Below are 20,305 nucleotides of genomic sequence, written 5' to 3' on the forward strand. Positions count from 1 at the left end.
AGATCTTCATATTTATAGTCTTTGCTTAGAGTCTTCTCACCTGCCCCCACCTCACTCTGTTGCTCAGGCCGGAGTGCAGTGGTGCAATTCTGGCTCACTGCAGCTTCTGCCTCCCAGGTTCAAGCGATTCTTGTGCTTCAGCCTCCTCAGTAGCTGAAATTACAGGTGTGCACCACCATGCCTGTTTAATTTTTTTGTTAGTAGAGACAGAGTTTCATCAAGTTGGCCAGGCTGGTCTTGAACTCCTGGTTTTAAGGGATCTGCCTGCTTTGGCCTCCCAAAGTGCTGGGATTACAGGTGTGAGCCATTGCGCCCGGCCAAGTCTTTGCCTTACTCTTAACAATTTCTCACAGCCACCTTTCTATATGTTCAAAACATACTTCAGCATTGTAAAGTTACTTTTCCTTTAAACCTTCTATTTCATTTACCTACTTAAGATTCCTACCTTTTCCTTTTGTTTCAATCAATTGATACTTTTAGTCCTATCAGTCTCCACATTTTACCTATCCTGTGTATATTTTCGTAAATACTCCCACCAACATATTTTTTTCCTTTATCTTTGTTTTTTTTTTTTTAAGGTTTTTTTGGAGATGGGGTCTTGCTCTGTCATCCAGGCTGGAGTGCAGTGGCACGATCATGGCTCATAGTAGCTTTGACCTCCTGGGCTCAAGCAATCTTCCTACCTTAGCCTCTCAAGTAGCTGAGCCTACAGGCATGCATCACTATGCCCAGCTCATTTTAAAAATTACTTGCAGCAACAGGGTGTCCTATGTTACCCAGGGGATCTTCAACTCTTAGGCTCAAGTGATCCTCTTGTCTCAGCCTCCCAAAGTGCTAACCACTACACCTATTTTCTTAAATTTTTATTTTGACAAAGAGTTTCATCCCTTTTTTCAGTTAAGTCATTTACATTCCTCTCCTAGAATTACATCAAAACTCAGCAAAGCTATAATTTTACATAAGAGATTTTCTCCATTCAACATCTCAAAAATTCCTGTATCAAACCTATTTCTTGTCATGAAACGTATTAGGAAGTATCTGAACTGCTGGCTACAAGTTAGTATGTATACGCTTATACAAGGAGAGATATTTAAAAGCTGACTTTTTCATTTGATATCCCCTTTCAAATTTTAACCTTTGTTTTCACCCCCACACTAGAAGTAAAAAGGTAGAGGAAAGTGAAGACGGGGTATGGGGGAAATTGGACTTCCTCAATCTCTTCTTAACATGCAATCCCTATAAAGAAAAACATTCTTTTGTAACTATAATAAAATACGTTAATTAAACACAGATATTAAACCCAAGAGAAACAATTCTCGGAGGATGGATACTATAAATTAGCCTAGAGAAGAAAAAGGGAAACTATTTTTAAGAAGGCAAGTTAGTTGTTTTAAGTACAATAGCTCTCTGGCATACTCGGAGGATTAGTTCCAGAACCCCACGTATACCAAAACCCGTGCATATTCAAGTCTAACAGGAGGCCTTGTGGAATCTGACAGGCACATGGCATTTTCTATCCCAGTTTGGCTGAACAGCATGTGCGTAAGTGGACACTCGCAGTTCAAACCTGTGTTGTTCAAGGGTCAATTGCAGCACAGGCGTGTAGAAAAATACAGCAAGGAAAGTGGGAAAGCAGGAGACTGAAAAAAATTTTAATTACCTATCTACTACTGAAAATGATAAGAAATGACAAATGCCTGCAAATAAATGCCACCAGTCTACTGCAATCTTCCCAGATTATCTCCACCTCTTCTCCCTTTGGTTGGTATAAGAAGTAATAATGAAAATAAAGTCAGGACACTGGGTGTTAGAAATCTACATTTGTAACTCAAGATTTCAATCAAAGCTTTGAAGTGCAGAAAAGTTAAGTGACTATGGCCTAACCTTTCTAGACTTCGGTCACTTGCAAAATAGGGGTTATAACACCAAACAGTCTTTTTCTTGCGAAAATAGAATATGTCACAAATATAAGACCTAACCAATGGGAAAGAGAAAATAAGTTTAACTTATATATTGAGTTTAATTCTTTTCGCTTTATTTCTTTTATGGTATTTTTACAATATAATTAATGCTTTCTGAACAAAAGATTGAGATATAAGCTATGAAAGTTGGCCTAATACTCTTGAGGAACAATAAGATTAAATATTTGAGGTTAGAGATTCCAAGAGTTTAATGTGTAGTTGAAAGAGTAAGAACAGGGTATTGAGACCCACCCAGAACCCCAGAGTTGCCACAAAGATTATTTTAAGCTGAAGATATCTGAGATTCAACAGATGCAGGAAAAAAGCCTTCTCGGAGTTTCTCTAATCTGACTAAAAGGTGCAGCTTCCGAGAAATGATGTTACCCTAAATACCCTCTCTGAGGAGTCTGATGGCCCCGAAGAATGGAAAGACCACTCATACCAGTTTAGACAAATGTTATCACAAACTTTATCCCCCATTTCTTCTCCTAAAAACTTGTTTTTCCTAAAGAAATGTATGTTTTTCTAATAAAAGCTGTTTCTCCTTCCTTCCTTTTCCCTACTAGATTAGGTATACAAGCTTTTAACTTCATCCACAAGCTAGCTACAGTATTTCTTTTGTTGCCTCTTGCATCCATATTCAAGAAACTTTCTTTTCATGTTAATCTGTTTTTTTTTTGGTCAGTTTACTTCACAGGCCCCTGTTACTGAACACACAAGGGTGGAGGAAAAGGTTTTTCTTCGCTTAAAAGGGGCTAGAAGAAATCTTAACCGTTTAACAGCTGTGTAACTAGCAAATTACTTAGTCTCTTTATGGAAGAGCTTATTCAACTATAACGTATAACGGGGATAACAGTGCTTACTTACAGGATTATCTTGGGAATTAAAAGAGTTAATAAACATAACATGGTTCGTACCATGCATGGCATACAGTTTTACTATTATATTCTATCGAGATTCTTTTTTTTTTGAGACAGAGTCTTGCTGTGTCGCCCAGGCTGGAGTGCAGTGGCGTGATCTCAGCTCACTGCAAGCTCGGCCTCCCAGGTTCACGCCATTCTCCTGCCTCAGCCTCGCGAGTAGCTGGGACTACAGGCGCCCGCCACCACGCCTGGCTAATTTTGGTTTTGTATTTTTAGTAGAGACGGGGTTTCACCGTGTTAGCCAGGATGGTCTCGATCTCCTGACCTTGTGATCCGCCCACCTCGGCCTCCCAAAGTGCTGGGATTACAGGCGTGAGCCACCGGGCCCGGCCAAGAGATTCTTAAACTATAAACTAGGAAGTATTTGATAAAATTTTATAACTTTGGGATATGGAGTCCAAAACGAGTACAGTATTATATTTCCAGTTCCCATGTTCGATTATTTTTATTTTTGTTTTGAGACGGGGTCTCACTCTGTCGCCCAGGCTCAAGTGCAGTGTCGAGATCATAGCAATCCTCACCTTGGCTGGGACTACGGGTGCACACTACCACGCATGGCTAATTACAAAACTTTAAAAAAAGTTTTAGTAGAGATGAGATCTTGCTATGTTGCCCAGGCTGGTCTCGAACTCCTGGGCTCAAGTAATCCTCCCACCTAGCCCTCCCAAGGTGCTGGGATTAGAGGCGTGAGCCACCACGTCCAGCTAATTTCTGATAATGATTCTCCAAAAAGATTAACAGTAAAGGCCCCCCAAAGTGAATTATTCCTTGCCTTTGGAATTAATAAAACTGACAGGAGTTAGAAGATGATGTTCCTTCATATGTCCTGTAGATATTATTTTTTCTCACAACTAGAATCCAAGTCAAGAAAGTTCAAAGTACACAAGCTGAAAAACCCATAAAAGTACTTTTTTGGAAGACTAATAAGGCAAGCCATAGATCCTAAAAGATAAAAAACTTAATTCTACCAGAAGCTTACCTTTGTCTCTGTCTGTCTGTCTGTCTGTATATATATAAGATTATCAACAAGGCAGAGAATCCCAAGCCTTTAGGAAAGATACTAACTGCAAGATGCTGATTATCAGAGTGTTGGATGACTCCTTTTGTACTTCTTAAAATCTGATTTGTGTTAATGTTTCTGTGTTGTGTGTGCATGCAGCTAATCTGTTACTAAGCTTTGATGCTTTTCCCCACCTCTTCTTATTATCTTTGTATGAATGTGAGGCTACTTTTAAATTACTTATTACTGGGCCTGGGGGCTGTGGCTCATGCCTATAATCCCAGTACTTTGGGAGGCCGAGGCGGGCAGATCACCTGAGGTCAGGAGGCCAGTCTGGCCAACACAGCGAAACCCCGTCGCTATTAAAAATACAAAAATAATCCGGGCGTGGTGTCAGGTGCCTGTAATCCCACCTACTCGGGAGGCTTGAACCTGGGAGGTGGAGGTTACAGTGAGCCGAGATTGTGCCACTGCACTCCAGCCTGGGCAAGAGTGAAACTCTGTCTTAAAAAAAAAAAAAAAATTACTTATTACTTTGCTAGAGTAGTTATTCCAGAAAGTCGAGGGGCGCAGGAAAGATAGAGGTGCAGGACATTTTTACAAGTTTTAAAACCCAAATACTGTCACATTATCTGATCCTACAGAGGCAGGCTGCTTTATCCAAATACGGGTCCTCTGCTTTTCTAAAGCAAACCACATCATGAGTGGCTTCTGCTCCAGCCTGCTCACCCCACTTCCCAGGAGGCTTGCAATAAAAAAGGGTCACATTTTTATATCTCAAAAATGAGCCTCTCATCTTTAAGAGCTGCAATTTTATACCATATCCTAAACTGCCGCCATCACAAACATTCTTAACATTCCATATTTTAACTCTTCCCCTCTTTCCATGTGGCTTCTGCAAGACCTCAGCTGCTTAAGGAGTCTTTACCTCTACTTGGTTGTCCAGGTATTATACCTGCCTTCTTAGTTTTAGTTAATATGAAGTGAAGTTGTGTGGGTAGGAGCATGGGTGTATGTTTTTTCTTACTGCTTTTGTGTGTTGTGTGTTTTGAGGTTAGGGAGCAGATATTAAGTTACCTGTAACCATACCTAAAAAGTTTATATTCCTTATAAACATATAAATGACAGGCTGTCTATAATACTAAGGAACCAGTGACTGTAACTTGGCTTCCATATAGTGTACCTACGGGGTGGAATGTGTTGGCCAGAAGATAAAAGTACATAGGGTCCCACTGGCAGATTTGTTTCTCACAAAAATTAACGAATTGACATTCTGACTTCATATGTTAGTCCCTACTGTTTGGTTAATGTGAATTAATATTCAGAATTTACTCCCAATTAAACAAATTTTCCCTTGTTTAGTTACTGAGCCTAAAAGGCCAAGGTTTTACTAGATTGACAGAACCTCCCATACTTAAGAAAGACCAAGCAATGCTCAACACGCTGCTTTGATCAGCTAAAAAACATACTAGATTAAAAAGAAATTCTGCTTCAAAAAAGAATAAATGTAATCAGTTGATAAATTATGGAATTACTCATTTAGCTCCATTACTCACATCATTTTTTCCTTCTTCATCATGTTGTTTATGAGCATCAACAAATATGCTATGTATTCTTTTGGGCATTTAAGCTTTCTAAATTCCACTGAGGTTTTATTGGAGATGTGGTTATGTTGATGTACACTAGAGTCTTACATATGTTTAATATGGCATGACCTCAAATTTTCCATTACCACCTTCTTCCCCTAGGAACTTAGTAAGGTCACATCCATGATACTTTACCATCTAGACACACATTATACCCAAACTTGGCATTCTTCTCTTTATTTTAAATAGCAGCAGTAACAGCTATTAGAAACATGTCTTAAATCTTGATATTAATAATTCTAACCTAATTCAAAAGCTAGAAAAAATCTGGGTGACCTAATTTTTTTGGGCATTATTACTATCTCTGCTTATGGTTTTTATTATTTTTTCAGATCAATAAAGTAGTAAAAGGGACATTAAAAGCTATGTCTTCAGTTACAGAACAGATTCAAAAAAATAAACAGTTAAATTAACCCACATAATGGGGTTATGTGGGTTAAGCTTGCGGATGCCAGTTCCCACATCATTAAAAAATACTTTTGGCAGGGTGCAGTGGCTCACGCCTGTAATTGCAGCACTTTGGGAGGCTGAGGTGGGCGGATCACCTGAGGTCAGGAGTTTGAGACCAGCCTGACCAACATGGAGAAACCCTCTCTCTACTAAAAATACAAAAAATTAGCCGGGTGTGGTGGCGCATGCCTGTAATCCCAGCTACTTGGGAGGCTGAGGCAGGAGAATCACTTGAATCTGGGAGGCAGAGGTTGCGGTGAGCTGAGATTGCACCATTGCACTCCAGCCTGGGCAGTAACAGTGGAACCCTGTCTCAAAAAACAAAAATCAAAAACCAAAAAAACAACTTTTGATCTGGAAAAAAAACTAGGTTCAGACTAAACAAATACTAGATTAGCAAATCAGAAAAAAAGCACAAAAAAGGAAGTTAAGCTTGGAAGTTAAACATTATTAAAGAGGAATAATTTTAAAAACTAAAATAAGCACTAACTATAGACAATAAGAATGTTATTACCTTCAGGTCGATATTGTGCAACAATTGTGGCAGCCTGGCCAGCATTTTTCAATGCAGCTGCTGCCTGCTCATGACTAGCAGCTCTGAGGTCAACACTGTTTACCTGTAAATCAAACCAAATCTTAATTTGGGAGAAAAGAATCACTTTGATTAGAAATCACAAGTCTATTCTTTGAGTAAGCATGTATTAAAAAATTAGTTACAATAACTTTACCACTAAAATGTTTCTTGTTCTGATTGACTAAAAATATACTGCATAGTAAAACAAAATATTATCATTCAAAGCTATTTTATTTACTAAAACCACCTTGCTTAATGTCAAGTTAGTAAAACCAAAACATTTTTCCCCAGAAGGCTGGCTATCAATCCATTGAGAAATGTACCTTAATTTGAGAACCTGAAAAATCAAGTGGCATCATTTTGCACACTTTATTTTACTAGGAACTCAAGCAACGGGAGGGAAAGTCATTTTGCTTGTAGCATCCATTCGCCTCCTGCCACATTCTCACGCCTACTGCTCAACTCAGTTCCAATTATTTTTCTTCCTGTACAAACTAAAACTTCCATTCTTTTGGTATAATAGGAAAGCTATTATTTAGAAATATTAAAATAGCTCAGATTTCAAGGACTGATTTAATTAGAATAAATGTTAATTAAATGAACCAGGAGCTATTTTGTGAATAAAGAGCCCTTCCTTAGGTGAAAGAATTATCCAATTCTACCAGTAGGTACAATTCTACTCCAGAAGAGGCAACTTAATTCTTATTTCTGAAAGGTTGCCAATACTTTGTGCGCATATATACACATACAGTGCAAGGTACGTTATCTTGAGAGATTGTTCCTTTTCCACAATAAGAGGACATTCATGAAAGCATTATACTTGAACATAATAAACTTTAAATACCGAATTAAAAAAATTAAGAAGAAGCAACAATGAATAGAATATGGCAATGTTCAGAACCTTCACTGAAAATTTTTGGAAAGGAACGATCATCATGCAATTTTTACATAAAAACTTGTTTTGTTGAGAACTAATCTAAAATCTGTTAAAGATCACATATCACTTTTAAAAAATTTGACTATGAGCCCAGAAATTCTTGGGATCATAAATTTACATAAAGAACATTTTAACCAAATAAAGATCTGATGTTTTATATTATTTAAAAAGAAACCATTATGCAACTAAATTTAAATACATACCCCTTGAGGCTGGGCATGGTGGCTCACACCTGTTACCCCAGCACTTTGGGAAGCTGAGGTGGGTGGTTCACTTGAGGCCAGGAGTTTCAGACCAGCCTGGCCAACATGGCAAACACCTGTCTCTACTAAAAATACAAAAATTAGCCGGGCGTGGTGGTGTGTGCCTGTAGTCCCAGCTACTAAGGAGGCTGAGGCATGAGAATCACTTGAACCTGGGAGGCGGAAGTTATAGTGAGCTGAGATCACACCACTGCACTTCAGCCTGGGTGACAGAGAGAGACACTCCGTCTCAAAACCACCACCACCACCACCACCTCCCATCCCCCTCAATGAAAGCCAAGATCTAAAATCCCTAATATAAACAAATGTAACAATGTGGTTATTAGACAATATCTCCAGCTGATAATGGCCATATAAAACTCAATACAATGTATAAATATTTCAACTTAGTGCATAAAGAAAATCCTCCTAATTCCTGAGAGAACAAATTAGGCAAGAAATATAAAGAAAGATAGATTTTCACAGATTATTGTATAAAAGATTAAAAATGTTAATAAATTATTTCTGTGCACCATACTCTTTTAAGAGCATAATTTGTTGAACGAAACTACATATTAAAGACTTTCCAGACTATCACTGAACATTTCAATTGAAGATACATTATTAAGGATATTTTAGAAGAAATTCCAGTACTGAGAGATATATTTGTATAAATAGCCTTAGAGTCACTTTTTTTCTTTTACACCAACATTTTTAAAAATGGAGAAATAATTTGCATACCATAAAATTCACATTTTTAAAGCATATAGTTTAGTGATTTTTAGTATATTCACAAGGCTGTGCAACCATCATTACCACCTAATTCCAAAATATTTTCATCGCTCCAAAAAGAAACTCTATCCACTGACAGAAACTCTTGTCTCCTCTCCATCCCTAGCAACTACGAATCTACTTTCTGACCATACTGTATATATACCTATATATACCTATTCTGTACATTTCAAATAAACGGGATATATAATATGTAGCCATCTGTGCTTGGCTTCTTTCACTTATTTTCCAGGTTCATCCTTGGAGCATGTATCAGTACTTCATTCCTTATTATGGCTAAATAATGCGCCACTAAAATCCATTAAAAATGGATATACTGGCCGGGTGTGGTGGCTCACGCCTGTAATCCCAGCACTTTGGGAGGCCGAGGAGGGCAGATCACGAGGTCAGGAGATCGAGACCATCCTGGCTAACACAGTGAAACCCTGTCTCTACTGAAAATACAAAAAAATTAGCCGTGTGTGGTGGTGGGCGCCTGTAGTCCCAGCTACTTGGGAGGCTGAGGCAGCAGAATGGTGTGAAGCTGGGAGGCGGAGCTTGCAGTGAGCAGAGATCGCGCCACTGCACTCCAGCCTGGGCGACAGAGCAAGACTCTGTCTCAAAAAAAAAAAAAGGATATATCACTTTTGTTGATCCACGTCCTTAAATTTATACTTAAGTATTTTATTCTTTTTGATACTATTATAAATGAATGTTTTGTCTATCCTGCAAATTTACTGAACTCGTTTATTAGCTTGATAGTCTGTTGTATTTTTTAAGATTTTTTCTATACAAGATTATGTCATCTGCAAACAGAAATAGTTTTCTTGCTTTTTATTCTGGTAGCCTTTTTTTTTTTTTTTTAAAATCTTGCCTAATTTCTAGAACCTCCAGGACAATATTGAATAGAAGTAGGAAGAGCAGATGCCCTTGTCTTGTTCCTGATTTTAGAGGGAAGGCTTTCAGTCTCTCATCATTTAGTATGATGTCAGCTATAGGGTTTCCAAAGACACGCTTTATCAGGTTGAAGTTCCCTTTTATTCCTAGTCTATTCAGTGTTCTTATCATGAAAAGCTGTTGGTTTATGACAATTGCTTTTTCTGTGTCTACTGAGGTATCATGTGCTTTACATCCTTTATTAAGATGGTGTCTTACTTTGATTGGTTTTTCTATGTTGAACTAACCATGCATTCCTTGAATAAATTCCATTTGGTTATGGTACATCATCCTTGTTCATGCTGTTGGATCCAGGTTGTTATTTTGTTGATTTTTACATCTATATTCATATGGGATATTGGTTTGTAATTTTTTCTTCTTGTGATGTCTTTGGTTTGGTATAAGGATAATACTGGCCACATACAATGAGCTGGAAAACATTCCTCATGCTTATTCCTTTTTGGGGAAGAGTTTGTGAATGATTGGTGTTAATTCTTTAAATGTTTGGCAGGATGTGCCAGTAGAGCCATCTGGTCCTGGGATTTTTGTGTTTTGTTAGTTTTTGATTACTAATTCAATTTCCTTACTTGTTTCAAATCTATTAAAATTTTCTATTTCTTCTTGAGTTAGTTTCAATAGTTTGTCTTTCTAGAAATGTATTGGTAATTAGAGTATATAACTATAAAATATATATCATCTATGACTATATAATGATATATTATAAATGTCTTTTGCCTTTAGTAATAATGTTTCTCTTCAAGTGTCCTTTGATATTAGTCGTATTAGTACAGCCACAGTAGGTGTCTTTTGGTTACTTTTTGTGTAATGCATCTTTTCTACCCATGTACTTTCAACCTTTTTGTGTCTTTGAGTCTAAAGTGTCTCTCTTGTAGACCCTGTATAGTTGGATTCTGTTTTCTAATCTACTCTATCAACATCTTTGGCCTTTTAACTGGAGTGCTTAATCCATTTATATTTAATATAATTACTGATAATGTAGAATTTACTTAATTTGGCTATTTGTTCTATGTCTTTTCTTTCTCTATTCTTCAATTACTGCATTATTTTTATATTAAATAGATATTTCCTAGTGTGCCATTTTAATTCCTATGTAATTAATTTTACTACATATATTTGTTAGTCATTTTCTTAGTGGTTATCTTGGATTATAAGTAAAAATTTAAAGCCAGATGTGGTGGTTCTCGACTGTAATCCCAGTGACTCAGGTGGCTCAGGCAAAAGGACTGAAGCAGGAGCATCACTTGAGTACAACACTTTGAGGGCTGGCTGGGCAACACAGTGAGACCCTTATCTCTATAAAAATAAAGAAAAAAAATTTAGCCAGGTGTAGTGGTGCATACCTGCAGCCCAGCTACTCGGGAGGCTGAGGCAGGAGGATTGCCTGAGTGAATAAGTTTGAGGCTGCAGTGAGCTATGACTGTGCTACTGCACTCCAGCCTGGGTGACAGAGTGAGATGCTACCTCTAAAAATAAATAAGTAAACAAACAAACATTTTATAAGAACCTAGTTTCTTTACCTCCCTTGTGGTGTTGTCATATTAATTTTATGTTTATACAATGTGTGCACATCAAATTTGTAATTATTGCTTTATTCAGTTGTTTTTAAAATCAGGTTGGAGAAAAAGAGTTGCATATAAGACAATACCCTTATGTTGTTTTCTATTTACCTGTGTAGTTGCCTTTACTTAGGCTCTTTATTTCTTCATGTGGATTTGAGTTACTCTCTAGTTTCGTTTCATTTTAGTCTGAAGGATTCTCTTTATTATTTCCTATAGGGCAGGTTTTTGAGAGATGAACTCCTTCAGCTTTTGTTTATCTGGCAATGTCCTGATTTCTTCTTTATCTTCAAAAGATAGTTTTGCTGGATATAGAGTTCTAGTCAACAAAGTTTTCTTCTTTTCAGAATTTTGAATATGTTATTTCACTGCTTTCTGACCTCCATGGTTTCTGATGAGAAATCAGCTATTAACCTTGTTGAGGATCCCTTGCACGTGGTGAGTCATTTCTTTTCGCTACTTTCAATATTCTGCCTTTGGCTATAGACAGTTGGATTGTAATATGTCTATGTTGTAGATCTCTTTAAATTAATTCAACTTGGAGTTCACTGAGGTTCTTGGATTAATGGTTTTAATCAAGTTTTAGAAGTTTTTGGGCGAGTATTTATTCAAATATTCTTTCTTCCTTTTTCTCTCTTTCCCATCTTTCACATACTCCCATTATGTTGGTGAATTTGATAGTATCCCATAGGTCTCTGAAGCTGTTAATTTTTCTTCATTCTTCCTTTTTTTGTTATTGTTCAGTTCTTCAGCATCAAAATCTCAATTGACCCATCTTCAAGTTTGCTGATTCTTTCTTCTGCTAGCTCAAATCTGCTGTTGACCTTGTCTAGAGAATTTTTCATTTAAGTTACTGTACTTTTCAACTCCAGAATTTCTATTTGGTTCTTACATATAATTTCTAACTCTTTATTGATATTTTTTACTTGGTGAGATATTGTTCCTTTATTTTCATTTCAGTCTATAGGATGGTTTTCTTTTATTCATTGAACATATTTAAAATACCTGGTTTAATGTCTTTGTCTAGTATGTTCAATGTCTGACCTTCCCTAGGAACAATATCCATTGATTGCATTTTTCTCCTGTATATGGGCCATACTTTTCTTTCTTCTTGCCTCAAAATTTTATGATGAAAAATAGGCATTTAAAATAAACATAATACGGCAACTCTGGATAGCAGAACTGTACTCTTATCTAGGCTTGTCATTGCTGTCTGTTAGTGACTCTTCTTAATGTTATAAAGTCCGTATTCTTTGTTGTGTGTGGCCACTGAAGTCTCTGTCTGGTTAGCTTGGTGGTTAATGACTGAATAGATATTTCCTTAAATACCTGAAACTTATAAATCTTCCACTCTTTTCCAAAGGCTATATGTGCATTTTGGGGCCCACCTTTAACACTCAGATAAGCAGTTAACAACTGCCTTAAATTGCTTGCACAGAGGCTCATGATCAGGTAGAGGTGAGAGTTTAGGCCTTTTCTAGTCTTTCCTGAGCATGAGCACAGCCCTGAACATGTGTGTGGCCTTCTGGTTCCAAGGATACACGGAGGTTTTCAAAGGCCTTATGGAGAACTCACTCCTCCAATTTTCCTTTTAAGTTTTTTGATCGGTCTACTATTCCCTAGTGCTTTTAGGGCATGCATTTCCCTAGAGAAGTTCAGTAAGCATTAAAATTTTAAGGTTACTGATGCATATTGCTAAACATAATGCTGTATTTAACCTCACTCACATTAGGGTGAGCTACCTCCCTGGACTAGCTGAGACTTCCAGTTTTAGAATCAAGACCAAAGGGTTTCCAGACATGGGGCATTCAGTTCTAAAACCATGAATGTTCTGGGTGAACTAGGTTGAGTTGGTTGGTCTCACACACTTTAGCACTGTGTCAATGACCTATCTAAAGTGGTTCCAAATGGACAATTTAAAAACGTCTATTACTGAACTCTAGGCTAAACGAAAATTTATTTTGACACAAAGTGTGAAGTGAGGCTCTAAGCTAACTTTATTTCCCTAAATAACTAGGAAATATGTTCAACAATATTAATCTTTTAAGTCCATTCCCTACCACTAACTTTTCCTTAACATACTGTAACTTAAATAAATTACAGTATATTTTATAATGAAACGTAGAAATTTGAACAGCTCAGCTGAAAGGATTTTGCTAACTGTATAAATCATGAAACCACTACCCCAAACAAGACATGTATCTTTTCCATCGATGTTCAACTGTGCACTTCTATAGTCAGTCCCAATCACTGGCAACCACTTTCTGACTTACAGTACCACAAGTTAGTGTCACCTGCTCATGATTATCATGTAACTGGAATTATATAGTATGTATTTTTGTTATCTGTTTTGCTCAACATACTTGTTTTGTGTTTCAGTAGTTGTTCCTTTTAATTGCTGAGTAGTATTATATTGTGTAAACATACCACAATTTAGCAATTTTCCTGTTGATGGAAACGGGTCATTTCAAGATCTAGATTATTATGAATAAGGCTGTTAAGAATGTTCTTGTCAAAGTGTTTTTGTTGATGTATGCTTTCATTTGTCCTGGGTAAAACCTGGGTGATAAGATTAGATGTATGTTTAACTTCGTAAAACCTTCCCAAAAGTTCTTCTAGTGGTATACCATTTTACATGTCCACTAGTAGTGAATGAGGGTTGCAGCTGCTCCACATCCTCATCAATGAATGTTGTTATTTTTTTTCTTTTGTTGTTCAACTAACTGGGATATAGTATTTCATTACGATTTCAAGAATACCTATTTTTATCTAGGCATAATCAATCTTTTTTAGTGTATAGTTAAGTCTTGGCAAATGTGAATTTCGTGCAGCCACCCACAATCGAAATATAGAACAATTACATCACTCTTATCCAAATCCCTACAAACCTCTTCATTTATTGTGGTCTGTGCACTTCTCTGATGCCTAATGTTAAGCACCTTGTCATGTGCTTGCTGGCCATTCACATATCTTTTGTGATGTATCTGCTCAAGTCTTTGGTGCATTTTTAATTGGGTTACTCATCTTTTTTTGTTGATATGTAGGAGATATTTATATATTCTGGATACAAGTAGTATGTCATGTATGTGCTGAGAATATTTTTTACCACTGTGTGGCTTGCCTATTTGGTTTTTTTTTTTTTTTTTTTTTTTGAGACGGTCTTGCTCTGTTGCCCAGACTGGAGTGCAGTGGTGGGATCAAAGCTCACTCACTGTAGCTTCGAACACCTAAGCTCAAGTGATCCTCCTGCCTCAGCCTCCCAAGTAGCTGGGACTATAAGTGCCCACTACTATGTCTGGCTAATTAAAAAAAAATTTGTTTTTTTAAAGATGGGGTCTTGCTATATTGATCAGGCTGGTCTCAAACACCTGGCCTCAGGCGATCCACCTGCCTCAGCCTCCTGAGTTACTGGGATTACAAGCAAGAGTCACGTCACCCAGTGTATTTGGTTTCTTAATGTCATCTTCTTTATGGTTAGTATTTTATGCATTTTGTCCAAGGAACTGTTACCTACTCTAGGCCTGCAAACATAGTCTCTGATATTTTCTTCTAGGAAGATTATGGTTCTGAGTTTTATATTTAGATCTATAATCCATCTAGAATTAAATTTTATGTCTGGAGTAAGACTGGTTTAGGTTTATAATTTTGTATACAGATATCTAGGTATTATAGCACCATTTGTTAAAAAGATTTTCCCTTCTCTATTGAACTGACTTGGTGGCCCTCTGGTACTATTTAAGAAATTTGTCTAATCCATATTTACCAAGATTTTCTTGTATGTTTTCTTTTAGAAGTTTAGTTCTATGGTCCATTTCAAGTTAATTTTTCTATATGACATGAAGTAAGAAATGAGATTCTTCTTCTTTTCCTTGTGTCTACTTGTTCTATCAATTAAAGAAGAGGGCATTTAAATTTCCAAATATGACTGTAGATTTGTCCATTTCCTTCCTTAGTTTTGATAATTTATACTTCATGTATTTTGAAAGTATTACTAGGTATGTCTTCTTGATGAAATGACACTTTTATCCTTCTCGCTGCTTTTATAATTATGAAATCTATGTACAATAACATTATGTCTTAAATTCTATTTTGTCTCATATTAAGACAGTAGCTTTAGTATGCTATTTGCACAGTGTACCTTCTTTCACTCTCTCACTTACAACACATGAGCTTTTATATTTAAAGTAAATTTCTGATAAATAGTATATAGTTTGGTCTTGCTTTTTTGAACCAAGCTGACAATTTCTGTGTCTTAAAATCATAGCTTTTAAGATTAGATAGAGATAAGAAAATTTAAGCTGCTATAGTTTCAGATTAGATATAGATAAGATATAGTTAAGGTAAGATACAGTTATAGGTAAGATATAGATAAGATGTAGTTTCAGATTAGATATAGATAAGAAAATTTAAGCTGCTACAGTTTCAGCTTCTTGGAGGCTCAGGCAGGAATATCGTTTGAGCCCAGAAGTTTGAGGCTATAATAGTGCTCTATGATTGTGCCTGTGAGTAGCCACTGTACTCCAGCCTAGGCAATGCACTGAAGCCCTGTATCTCAAAAAATAAAAGAAAGAAAAAAGAAAAGAAAATTTATAAACTTGAATTACAAGGAGACAGAGTTGTAAATATGAAATTGGGGTTAAAAGACATGAAAAACAGATTAACATCCACTCATAGGAGTTTAGGGACAGAATACATACAACATGGGAAACGCAAAATTTGAAAAGACAATGGCTAAGTCTCCAGAATCGATGAAAGAAGTTTTTAGAATTGATGAAAGATATGACTCCTCTGATTCAGAAAGCATAACGAATCCCAAACACAATAAATAATATGCTAGACATAGACAAAGTTTCACATTTCAGTGAAACTACAGCACATCAAAGACAAAGCATCCTACAAGCAGCCAGCAAACCCCCACAAGTCACCTACGAACAAGACAGAGTAGACTTTTTTGGTTAAATAGAAACAACATGCCAGACAACATAAAACAGTATCTTCAAAATACTGAGAGGTAACAGCTATCAACCTGTAATTCTAGATTGAACTAACTTTTAAAGTGAAATAAAATAAAGATACTTTCAGATAAAGTCTAGAGTATTTACGATTAAGGAACCATTGCTGAAAGCACAAATCAAGGGCTTGCACACTAAGGTGCATTTAGATATTTGAAGGGCACTTTTGCTTTTTACAATGACTAAGGAGTTTTACTAGCATGTAGCATGTATATGAAAGCTTTTAAAAAAGGGAAATTTTCGGCCAGGTGCAGTGGCTCACGCCTGTAATCCCAGCACTTTGGGAGGCCAAGGTGGGAGGATCACGAGGTCAGGAGATAGAGTCCATCCTGGCTAACACGGTGAAACCCCGTCTCTACTAAAAATACAAAAAAATTAGCCAGGTGCGGTGGAGGGCACCTGTAGTCCCAGCTACTAGGGAAGCTGAGGCAGGAGAATGGCATGAACCCAGGAGGCAGAGCTTGCAGTGAGCCAAGATGGCGCCACTGCACTCCAGCCTGGGTGACAGAGCGAGACTGTCTCAAGGGGGAAAAAAAAGGGAAATTTTCTATGAAGAGCAAGACAGTCCTATACAACAAATAACTGTACAATCCAAATGCTGTTAGTGGTCCACTGAGAAACACAGAAGAAGGAAGATACAAGACGGGATGGTAAACAAAAATTGTATGACCTGTGGATTAACTTTTAATAAACAAAAATAAAAATTACAATTTATGGGTAGAAACATGAAACAGAAGTAAAATACTAGAAATGGCATGTTAAAGTTTCCCAAAGTCTGTGTGTCACAGTAGAACTATAGGTAAGTTTTAGACAAAAATTGTGTCTGGGTAACAACATAAGCACACAAATTGAAAGTAAGAAGAGGAGAAAAGATGACACAAATATCAAGTCAAAAAAAAAATCAGCCACATTAATATCAGACAATATAGATTCCAGGGCAAAACCACTATTATAAATCAAGATGTTCATTACATAATAACAACTATAAAACTATGTGTACCTAATAACACAATTTCAAAAGACATACTAAAAAAAGCTAATGCTATGAGGACGAACTGTTGAACCCATGTTTGGGTAGCTTTAAAAAAATCATATTTGGATAGCTTTAAAAACCTCAATAGATCAAGAAGATAGATCAAGAAGGTAACAGATTAAAGTATAAAGAAGTACACAAGTAACAAGCTTGAGTTAATAGACACATAGCAAACTTTCCAGTCAATAGAGAACACATAATTTCTTCAAGCACATTTATAAAAACTGACCCCTTAGAAGAGTCAAATATAAAAAGAAACCTATTATATAGTATGTTCTCTGACACTACAATTCTACAATTAAGCTGTAAAATGATAAGAAGATAACCAAGATATCCCCATTACTTTAGGATATAAAAAAAAACAGAAGACCTTGCTTTAAAAACAGGTTCAGTGAAAATAATAAAGACGTGATCTTGACTAACATGTCTTACCGATATAATACGATCTCCTTTTCTGAGCTCTCCACTTAGATCAGCAGGTCCTCCGGCTAAGATAAAGGAAATAAATATTCCTTCTCCATCTTCTCCTCCTACAATGTTGAAACCAAGGCCTGTTGAGCCACGATGAAGAACAACTTTTCTAGGTTCCCTAAAAATTAAAAAAAATTGAGTATCTGTGAAATTTTATATAAAACCTGACATTCTATCAGTGAGAACTACCTACTGATAATTTTTATGTTATCAAACTACAAAGAAAGCTAGATAAAATATAAATGGTTTTTCTAGAACTATGGGATAAAGAGATTCTAAGCCTACGAATCAAAGGAAAAAATCTAATTTTATATAAAAGCAAAAAATCTGTGTTATATAAAACAGAAATGAAACCAAAACAGAAAAAAAATGTGGAAATTTAAAAGTATTATAAGAGCTTATCAGGAAATACACATACTCATGAAAAGCTGATGTTGCACACTTTATTGCCTTCAAAGCAATCACTGCCTCTACTTAGATGTTTAAAAGGCAGCTATCCTCTTGTCTTAGAGAAGGTAGGCCCGTTCTCCAGTCTCAAAGGGATGAACCATAACCAACCTAAACAAGTTATTGCAATCCTGTGCTCCTTTGCTACGGTGAGAGTATAACCCCATTCTAACCTCTGGTAAATGAAGGGAAATTTTATTGTCATTTTCTAGAGACAGACAAACCTTATCAAGGACAAAGCATCTTGCTACCTTCCTTTCCTCAAAAAAACAAAACAAAACAAACAAAACCCCACACGACTGAATAATACAATCCCTTTACTGGTTTGGACATATTATAATCAGGAAGGTGAAACCAAGAGTATACCAAAGACACCACAGGCCTAAGGTTGTTATACCAACCTTGGAATTGCCCATCTTCAGGCTTTTTATATGAAATAATTAAAACCTATCTGCAGGGGCACAGGTAGGTTTTATCATATTGGTGATGTTTTATTTCCTATATTATATTAGATGGTGAATTCCGGGTTTACTGTTCCTATTATGCTTTAAAATATGTATGAATTAGAATTTTATATTAGGAAATTATACTTGATTAAAAAATACTCAGCTGAAATTTAACAGTATTTCTGGGGGGAAATACACTCTGATTTTCAAATAATATAAGCACATGAAAAGGTGCTCAACATCATCAGTCACTAGGGAAAGGGATATAAAAATAATGAGATACTTCAGGTCTACTAGGATGGCTATTAAAAAAACCACAAAACAAAAAGTAACAAGCGTTGATGAGGATGTAAAGAAATTGCACCTCATACGTTACTGATGAGAACATAAAACTGTGCAGGCACTACGAAAGCCAGTTTGGTGGTTCCTGAAAAAGCTAACGTAGAATTAGCACACGACCCAGCAATTCTGCCCTTAGGTATATATCCCGAGTAACTGAAGGCAGTGACCTGGACAGATACTTGCATGTCAGTGTTTATTATGGAATTACTCACAGTAACCAAAAGGTGCCCATCATTAGATGAATAAACCAAATGTGGCGTATATGTATAATGGAACGGTATTGTCATAAAAACAAATGAAATTCTGATACATGCTAACAAATGAGTGTATCCTGACAACATAAGTGAAATAGGCCAGTCACAAAAGGACAAATATTATATGGTTCCACTTATATAAACTATCCAGAATAGGCAAATTCATAGAGACAAAAAGTAGATTAAAGGTTACCAGGGGCTGGGAAGACAGTGGAAGGGAGAATTACTGCTTAATGGTCACAGAGTTTGTCTGAAGTAATGAAAAGGTTTTGGAAATAGTGATGGGTTCACAAAATTGTGAATGCAATTAACACTACTGAATTGTACACTTAAAAATAGTTAAAATGTCAAATTTTGTTCTATATATTTCGCTACAATTTTTAAAAACTGATGCAATATACCACAAATTGTATACTTTAAACAGGTGAAATTTATGATATGTGAATCATATCTCAATAAGGCTGTTAAAAAATAAACTTTAGAACCAAAATGTAGGCATGTTGTGATTTTTTTTTTTTACTTTTTTGATATTGGTAACGTCTGAAAGACTGCTTAAGGTCAAATTGTGAAGAACTTGTAATGTTGGAAAGATTTTATACTTCATTATTACAAAGTAGTGTGATTATCAAAAGGGAGTGGCTAATACTTCAAAGTCCAATGCAGTATTCTAGACAAGAGACTCAAGTGAAGAAGCATGAGGAACAGTAATCAAGGTGCAAATATAACTTTTTTTTTTTTAGTTTGTAAAATATGCAAAGAGATTAAAGACTAGATAAGCCATTCACTATTATAGTTTCCCTCTTTACTGCCTTAAATAGGCACTATTAGAAAGTAATAAAAATAAATGGCAGTGAAAGGTCACTCTAGAAGCACTGCCTGAAGACTAGCAGCCTTCGATATTCCCATCACAAACAAATAAGAACACTATTCTTTCTGCTAATTTTCATCCCAAACACAATTACTGACAACCTATTAAGTTTCCAACATTGCTAATTCTTCATGAAAGACAAGAGACAAACACTCCTATCTGTCCTTAAGATCACTGCCTAGAATCAGGAGTCTGATAAGTAAAAAATAATAATAATGCTAACAATAATGTAATCAATAAACGTTAAGAACAGACATTACTTGGTACACATTTTAACACTGAATCTATAATATAAAAGACGTGTACAAATTATAAAGCAAACTCTACAGTGTCTTATTACTATATTGAATAATATGAAAAAGATCTACAATGCTTTTTCACCAATTTTTTTCTATCTCATTAGAATTCTTTGGGA

The 20,305-nt window shown here is 36.1% G+C and overlaps 1 protein-coding gene across 23 annotated transcripts in view; it reads right to left on the reverse strand.

Annotated features, from left to right (window-relative positions):
- DLG1 (discs large MAGUK scaffold protein 1) overlaps positions 1-20,305 on the reverse strand; it is a 271,038-nt gene that overhangs the window by 61,733 nt on the left and 189,000 nt on the right. For all 23 annotated transcript variants that reach the window (XM_063661361.1, XM_063661354.1, XM_063661352.1 and 20 more), the window contains 2 exons: positions 17,495-17,651; positions 6,495-6,597 (listed from right to left, as the gene is read on the reverse strand). In XM_063661361.1, coding sequence (XP_063517431.1) covers positions 6,495-6,597; positions 17,495-17,651 — 260 coding nt within the window. The remainder of the gene's footprint in view (positions 1-6,494; positions 6,598-17,494; positions 17,652-20,305) is intronic.

Source organism: Pongo pygmaeus, chromosome 2 (assembly GCF_028885625.2).
Source record: "Pongo pygmaeus isolate AG05252 chromosome 2, NHGRI_mPonPyg2-v2.0_pri, whole genome shotgun sequence".
Taxonomy (NCBI): domain Eukaryota; kingdom Metazoa; phylum Chordata; class Mammalia; order Primates; family Hominidae; genus Pongo; species Pongo pygmaeus.